The sequence below is a fragment of the Rosa chinensis genome, chromosome 5, assembly GCF_002994745.2.
Source record: "Rosa chinensis cultivar Old Blush chromosome 5, RchiOBHm-V2, whole genome shotgun sequence".
Classification (NCBI taxonomy): Eukaryota; Viridiplantae; Streptophyta; class Magnoliopsida; order Rosales; family Rosaceae; genus Rosa; species Rosa chinensis.
The window spans coordinates 61,399,721-61,408,457 of NC_037092.1; the positions used below are offsets into that span (position 1 = coordinate 61,399,721).

Below are 8,737 nucleotides of genomic sequence, written 5' to 3' on the forward strand. Positions count from 1 at the left end.
CATACCATAACTTTACCCTTATTTTACAATAACAGTGATGTATTAGAAAGATAGACTCAAGCAAAGCCATAAAACACTTAAAATAGCTTTCCCATTATGCTTTACTCTATTTGCTTTAATTGCACCTCTTGCCACTGTGAAGTTTATAAAGCACAACATCAACGCGAGAAAGAAGTGGATTGGGAGCCTAAGAGGTTCCAGGCTTCCAGCCGGCTAGCTCATGCGAGTTGGCAGTTGCTATAGTGGGAGCCAAGTGAGGCACAAGAAGGTCATGGAGTAGTCAAGACAAATTCAATGGAGTGTACCCATAAAGTTACTGGTTTTGACTTTAGAGTAATTCGCCACCAAAGGTAGCAGGCCTTGATGGGAAGAGGCCTCCAAGGAAAAAAAATAAAAAAAATTCACAGTTAACAATTTTTTTCGCCTTTAACTAAATGTGATGCTAATCTATAATGAGTGTTATTTGCTAGTGACTTCCACACTATTAGGCTGTTTAACAATCATTTTTATTCTAATACTCTGGTGTTGACTAGTTTTATTACTGAATAATATTTTTTCCGTAAAAATAACATATGATAGTTGTTGTATGACAACTACACCCAAACTAACCAAAATTAAAAGGCAAAAGTACAACATGACACTAGTAGTGTGTGACACACATTTAGTTTAATAACATAAGTTTTCTATTTGTAAATCGGGTAGAAGATTCTCAGTTCAACCCATAGACAAAAAATGATTGTGATGCATAAAAATAAAATACATAATGTGTCATGCTTTCAATTAACAGAATATGTCTTCGCCAAAAAAAAAAACATTTTTTTACAGGATATGTAAGGATGTATAGCATACTTTAGAATCCTCAAACATTAGAAATAAGATATACATAAACTCTCATGTAAAAGGAGCTCAAAATGTGGATGAGAGATCCATGGAGTTGTACGTTAACCGGCCATCATTACCATAATTATACTAATCAAACGTTAATTTCGAACATGCAAGATTAATTAAGAACCCCATAGACACGAAGAAGTTGATTTTTCCAACTGAATGCCCCGGCCTTCAGGACTCTTATATATACGCATGAGTCATGACCCTAATGATTTTGGCTAAAAGCCCCTGAATATAGACCAAGCCTAGCAAACCATGTCATGTATATTTCCCTTCTTCTTTACACCCTTCTTCACTTCAGAGAAACAAGATCATTTACACTCCTCTAAGTTAAGGATAAATATGATCAGTGATCCTATTAAAAACTTTAGCTTGTATTGTATCGTTTGGTCAGTGTACCAGAACTAATAACTGTTAAGGGTAGTATAGTAATAGTGCTTGATTGGTTTTCTCTTAGTACATGGAGAATTCCACAAATGGTCACTCAACTATGACTCATTGGACACTTTGGTCACTGAAGTTTTAAATATATCTCTTTAGTCACTCAACTATTACACTCTCAATCACTTTAGTCACTCAAATAGTATTTTTTTCAATGAAAAAAAATTAACAAAGTGATTAAAGGGATTGAAAGTGTAATAGTTGAGTGACCAAAGTGATATATTTGAAGCTTCAGTGACCAAAATGATATATTTGAAGCTTCAGTGACCAAAGTGTCGAATAAGTCATAATTGAGTAACCATTTGTGAAATTTTCCCTTTAGTATATAACGAAAACTTTACTGTAAAATTTCATTTAATAATGGAGATTTCGTAATAATTTCATTCCAAAAAGAGAAAGTTGGTCCTTAACTTAGCATAAAAAATTGAGTCGAAGAGCAAAAATTCTACTATGAACCAAGGTCCAGATAGACCATAGGCAAAATGAGGGGCAAAATGGGGCATTTGAGTGCAAAAAATGCTGATTTTTTGCCTTGGTGCAGGTGGACCAAGGTGCACACAAGACTCTTTGGTCGAAGAGATCTAACACGTACGGGAGAGTGTTTTTGGTTAATTAATTTCTCAAAGGTGACATCGTCGTTGAAGAAGAACATCATAAGGCTTAAAGCTTCACCAAACCAAAAATTTGTAATGATTCAGTCTCGTGTTTTGAGGTTATGTGCCTAGAACCAGAAGGACAGATCAAAACTTGCACGGGTGGAAAATCTTATTTTGGATAGGCAATGTACGTAGTACATCCTTATGAAGTCACGTTATAGGCCCTAGTATATATAAATATGATTTACCTGATGCAGTTTCATGTTTTTTCTTTTCTTTTCTTTTTACATCATGGAGTGGTCAGAACCATGTAGCTAGCTAGGAGTATACTGTTGATTAATTTAGACATGGTCTGCAATATCATCATGCAGCTAGCTAGCTAGGGTCACTCAGAAATCCAAATAGTACGTACACTGAACCGAGTATCTAAATGTATATAATCCCAGTGAGGAAATGCTATAGTGTACCGCAACTGTCTGCGAAGATTGTTTGCCTATTAAAACAAGGGTGTGACAATGGAATAGCTAGTAGCTATAAGAGCTATGATGGATGCATCCACGACCAGCAATAATCCAAGAAAGGTGGCAATGAATGGTCATGTAGTACCGAGCACCTGAGCAGATGATGAATTTAAGGGTAAAGAATCTGATCGATGATAAATCCATATTAACTATGCATGAATATGATCACTCTCATCAATTACCAATTGGTGCCTGCCGCCGTAGCCATCCCCAACCTCCACATCCGCAAGTACTCATAGCCAAGCCATCAATTCGATCTATCACTCCACCACAGCCACCACACACCACCACCACCATCGCTGCATATGCAATCCTCCCCAGCATGCATGGACTGCCTGTTGATGAGTAAATGGAACGTTCGTAATTGATGTCGGAGATAGGAGAGAAACAAGAGAGAGAGAGGTTATTGACCTCGTTCAGTAAATGAAGGGCGAACAAAATGTTATTATTTATGAAAATCATACAATTTAAGGTTTTAGAAAATTTATCTAATATTTGTATTAATGTCCGCAGACTCCAACAAAATGTCTACTAATTACTCTGTAGGTGAAGATCGAAAATAATAGCATAGTTTGGTTACGTTGCTTCCAACGGAAATTTCAGATTTCACGAGGTGGTTCGAAGACATCGCCAAACACGCAATGTAATGTTATTGGAGGCGGCAAGTCTGGGCTGGGGTTACTAGAGATATGTTGTGGAGGTGGAGGTAGAGGTGGTGGTGGGTGGTGTGGAGGTGAGATGGAAAGAGGGAAGTTGTATTTGAGAAAATGAATTTGGAAAAACTGGAAAGTTCATGTAAATTATGTATTGATGGGAGGCCTAAACACCAAGTTTGGAGGTCTGATTAAAACTATATATCATTTGACTGTGTTTTTGTTATACATATTTCCAAGTCGATAGCTTATTATTATGTCCATATTAACTTATTAAGACATAATAATGAATCAATGGATAATTATCTAGCCGCAGCCGTCTCTCTCTCCCTCCTAAAACTAGGGTTAGGGTTTCTTGACTGCGTAGCCTCTCTCTCACGTCAATGGCAATTGATGCAATGGCAGCCCGCTTGGCCTCCTCCCTAGCGTTGGCTGATGGCAAGCAACCGGTGGATTTGCGTCCATCAAAAGGATTGAGACAACCTGAAGCATTCATGGTAGGCAAGCTACTCACGGCACGGGAATATTCTCGTCGCTCTTTCCTTGGCCTGTTTCGATCTGCATGGAGAACCAATGGCAGATTGAATGTTGAAGAACTCGGAGAAGACGATCGGGTTTTGTTCACCTTTACAGACCCTTCGGATGTGAATAGGGTTTGGAAAGGAGGACCATGGGGATATAACAGGGCTCCTATAGCCTTATCTCCGTACGACGGTGTCAGTTCGGCAAGGGAGATCCCACTGAAGAAATCATCATATTGGATGACACTACAAGGAGTGCCACCGGCCTTCAGATCCGAACGGATTATGCGACTGATTGGGAGTACCCTAGGCGAGTTCATGGAGGTTGATCGCCCCGCGTTTCGGACGCGAGTTTTGCGCATTAGAGTCGAGATCGACTATGTCAAACCCCTCCTGTTTCGTCGCCGTTTCAGGGTGGAAGACGAAGTCCAGTTCATGGTGCAGTTTCGGTATGATAAACTGTTTGGAAGGTGTGGCACCTGCGGCCTAGTTACCCATGTCGGCATCCCTTGTTCAGGGCCGGATCTGGATGAAGACCGTGACATACCCATTGGCACGGTGGAGCAACCCACGGCTTTAGCCTTATTACGGGGACTGGAAAACCCTAATGTCAATAGGGTGACAATAAACAACCAAACTCTGATTTTCAAGGCTCAAATCCCTAATAGTATACCCGAAGCTATTTTACCTCAATCTGTGCTAGCCATGCGTCGACATCGAAGACAAGTGCAAATCAGAGAACTAAGTGAACCAAGACTCAACGAAGATCCAATCACAGGACAACGCCGTAGTAGGGAACATGATGAGGTAACTATCTCTCCAAAAAAATTGCGTTTAAGTCTTGCTATTGGAAAAAAGAATTTGGATGCAGTGAATATGGGATTGTTGGAGGGACCTCCGAACAATAATGATCAACCTAAGAGAAAGAGAGGACGTCCTGTTGGAAGTGTGAACAAGCTGCCATATGGAACAGCAGGAAAAGGAAGAAAAAAGGATGGAGAACAAGAAAAGATAAAGAGCAAAAAGACCAACCTGATGCCGAGGTTGTTAGCTGCAGATGAACCTGAAACAAGCACTAACTCTAACCCTAAGGGGAAAGAGCAAGTGCTTGCTTAAGGTACAAAATTTCAAGACATTCTGAACATCAAGACTTCTCAAGTGGGAGTGATTTCTATATACTTTCTAAGATGTTTCTAGTTGATATGTGTACCACAATTGAGTGCTGGCAGATTAGACTAGATGAATTGATTTTGCCTTAGGAAGTGAGATTATTCCTTACTTATTTTGTTGGCTTGTTGTTTCAGCGAGCGACCATTTTAGCTTTAATGAGTTTAGAAGTGACTTAGATAGGATACCCGGTTAAATTCCGGCTTTTCTTATGTAAGTTCTGTTAGACTCTGGCCTGTTTCTTCATGGCTTTGATATCTAATAAAATCAAATCCTTATTCAAAAAAAAAAATGAATCAATGGATAATTGGTTAAGAAATTATTATAGTAGTCAAACTAAATCTGTAAATTTTAAATTTTAAATTTCAAAATAATAAAAATATAAATGTCATTTCTATTACATCTTGGACATCTTTTTAAATAATTAAAGTTTGTCAAAATTCAAGGAATCATTACTTTTTTACTCATTACGTGGTGTCAACTATTGATTAGTCGCATAGTTATATCACTCAATACTATCACGTGATACGAATAACATTCAAATATTTCTTGTAATAGATTAAATTTGAAAATATTGTTAACTAGTCCCTTTTTTCTTATTAGGTAAATATTTCAACCTGTCAAAATAAAACAGAGCCCTTTTGGCATGGCCATAACCATTTCAATTGCCCGTCTATTTGTTTCTACTAAATCAGCCGTTGGACTTTGGATACTTTCAAGGGAAAAGACGTCCGAGTGAGGTTGATATATATGTAGTGTTTGCCAACGTTTATGAGATGGAAAGTTAGAAAGTGCTATTAGCCTAGCTAATTGGCATTACACATGTAGGAGTTAGAAATTAACTGATGATTGAATTGAACATTGTCTCTCTCATTTTGACTTAAGCATCACTTGAATAAAGTAATACTAGTTCTAGTGTACGCTGTCCAAACCCGTTTCTATAGTCTCCCTGTCCATTATTAAGTGAAAAAGCATATAAATAATAAGCCCCAGCAGTAGTAGCAGCCCAACAAAAGTCCCATTTAAAAAGTGAAGACCTTTGGTTCCTCTGAGAGCTTTAGGGGATCATATCAACGAGATCAAAGACTTCTCCCCAGAAAGAGAGAGAGACTTAGAGAGAGAAAGAGAGAGATGGGAAGGGCTCCTTGTTGTGACAAGGCAAATGTTAAGAAGGGACCATGGTCACCAGAAGAAGACTCAAAGCTCAAAGAATACATTGACAAATATGGTACTGGGGGAAATTGGATCGCTCTCCCTCAGAAAGCTGGTAATTACCTATCCAATTCTCTCTCTCTCTCTCTCTCTCTCTCTCTCTCTCTCTCTCAGGTTATATGATATCCTTGATGTGCTTTAATCAATTCATGTTTTTGGGTTAATTAATTTGGGTTTTTGTGAATCAGGTTTGAAGAGATGTGGAAAAAGCTGCAGATTGAGATGGCTTAACTATCTGAGGCCAAACATCAAACATGGAGAATTTTCTGAGGAGGAAGACAGAATAATTTGCACCCTCTTTACTAGCATTGGAAGCAGGTACCACTACTACTCGAAGTACATAAATATTTCCTTTTTTTTTTTTTAACAAATATCCATGGTTAGAACAAGTCTGCTGTTTTTCCTCAATTATCTTTTGCCCTCATTAGAGATGATGATGAGTTTTCTCCAAACTGGGTAATAACAAAGAACCCACCCCGGGGGGAGGGTGGGGGTGGAACCGTGGAAAGGAGGGGGAGAGAGAGAAAAGACAGAACTAGTCATTTCTTTTATTTTATTTTTTTTGTTTTGTTTTTTTTTTATTTCTTTAAAAGCTGCATTTATCAAGAATCTAGAGAGAGGACAGAGCTAGTCTTTTTTTTAAAAAAATATTTATTTTTATTTTTATTTTATTTTTTGATTTTGTTTTATTTTATTTCTTTAAAAGCTGCATTTATCAAGAATCTAACCCATATTAGGATAATTTTCTGTGCATGCATGCCAAGTTTGGATCTAACATCAGAAAAACCACTAACAGCTGTCTGTTAAGGGAAATAAAGCCAGCAAAAATTAGGTTTTATCTGCTAGCTTCTGAATCATCATGACTTATAATATGTATATGTAATTAACAAACAATTAATTAATTACAGGTGGTCGATTATAGCAGCTCAGCTGCCAGGAAGGACCGACAATGATATCAAGAACTACTGGAACACCAAGCTGAAGAAGAAGCTCAGGGATATGCAGACTCATATGGCTCCTCCTTCATTAACAACTTCTCAGAGTCATAGATCAAACCCTCCCCCATTTCCTGTTTCTTCTTCTCTTCACCAATTTCAAAACCAACCATTTCATCATCAACCTCTCTCACTCATGCACAAAGACCTTAACATGATGACTTACAGTACTTACACCCCAACCTTAACAAGCCCTGCTACTCCGGGATCTTTCTCATCAGGCTTTGAAATAATGCCAAACATTTCAAACCCTCTCACCAACTACTCCTCCCTTTTTCAAACTCAAGAGTGCCTTGTGGGTTCCATGCACTACAATCACCCAGCTGTGAAGAAAAATCTAAACCTCATCATGTTTGGAAGTGAAGGAAGCTGCAGTACTTCATCTGATGGGAGCTGTAACAACAATCAGATCAGCTATGAGTCCAGGCGATCAGGAAATATCAAACAAGAGGAAATGGGTATGGGTTTTCAGCTTGAAGATCCGAACCAGAAGTTCATGATGCTTAACTATGGAAACAGTAGTAGTGCTGCAATATCAGATGATCATCATAACTATATCAACAACAACAACCAATGGGGTGAGAGGCCAAATGGGTACAATGGTAATAATACCCGTTTCGGAGATTATGATCTTGAAGATGTTAAGCAGCTGATTAGTAGTAGTAGCACTGATATTAATATCAATATTAATAATGATAATGGGTCTATATCTAACAGCTTGTTCAGTGTTGATGAAAACAAGACTGATCATAAAGAGAAGGTGATGTATTTCTACTGAATTAAATGAGTGCCTACTGACTGTTGTAAGTAGAATCAGAAAGATTTGATGGGTTAAGTGAGGGAGGGCATGGTGGTGCTGAGATGTTTCTCAGAAAAGTCTCATGAATATCAGTACTAGTCAGTAAGTCTGTGTTTTGATATATGAAATGATTTCATGAGAAACATTTTCTTCTTTTGACAGTACATGTTAAAAGCTTCTTTTGATTTTATGCATTTCTTTTTGCGAAGTGACTAATGATAATATTGATGAAGATGATGATGATGTGTTATGTTCAACTGTACGGTCTTTGGCTTATCTCACTGTGAATCCGAGAAATAAAAGGTATAGTGTTTTCATGAAAACTAGAGAACAAGTCAAGTAGCTTGAAGTTGTCATCAGACAAGAGCAAGAATCTTTATGTTAAAATACAAACCAAGCATGCAATGTTTTCCCTTTGTTACTATTTTTTTAATAGTTTTAGCGGTGATATATTGTTTTTGAGTGCCCTAAAACTAGTAGGTCTGCACCTAGTGGAAACGACAAACCTACCCTCACTCAGTACCATTGGTTTCTCAAATGTGATGGAGGGTATTTGGGACTTTGGCAGTAAGGCCAGAATCTTTTGCGTGAAGCAGGTCAGACTCATCAGGGTCGGAACTTGCTTAACAGAAATTAAAAGACAAAAACATGAAGCTCGAAATTTTGTAGTTTTGTGGATGAAGCTTTTAAATATGGTTTATTACAAATCAAAATCTCAGTCAGAAGTCTCGATAAACGATGTGTCTCATATTATGTAATAGTTTAAGAGTCAAATCTTGAAACCCAAAAGCCATATATGAGTTTTTATATGTGTTGATCAGTCTAGAGCAACATATTGTCTCTGTATACAAAACGATGAAAAAATGCCATTTATTTAAATGGGTGAGGCGGCATGACAGGTTAGAAGGTGTGAATCTGAAAACAATATTGGTCTCTGCCACATT

General features: G+C 37.8%; 1 protein-coding gene across 1 annotated transcript; it reads left to right on the top strand.

Annotated features, from left to right (window-relative positions):
* Positions 1–5,812: 5,812 nt before the first annotated feature.
* LOC112167428 (transcription factor RAX2) lies at positions 5,813–7,890 on the top strand. Its single transcript, XM_024304445.2, has 3 exons — positions 5,813–6,054; positions 6,188–6,317; positions 6,908–7,890. The coding sequence occupies exons 1-3, from the start codon at positions 5,919–5,921 to the stop codon at positions 7,770–7,772; spliced, it is 1,131 nt and encodes a 376-aa protein (XP_024160213.1). The 5' UTR covers positions 5,813–5,918; the 3' UTR covers positions 7,773–7,890.
* Positions 7,891–8,737: the final 847 nt, after the last annotated feature.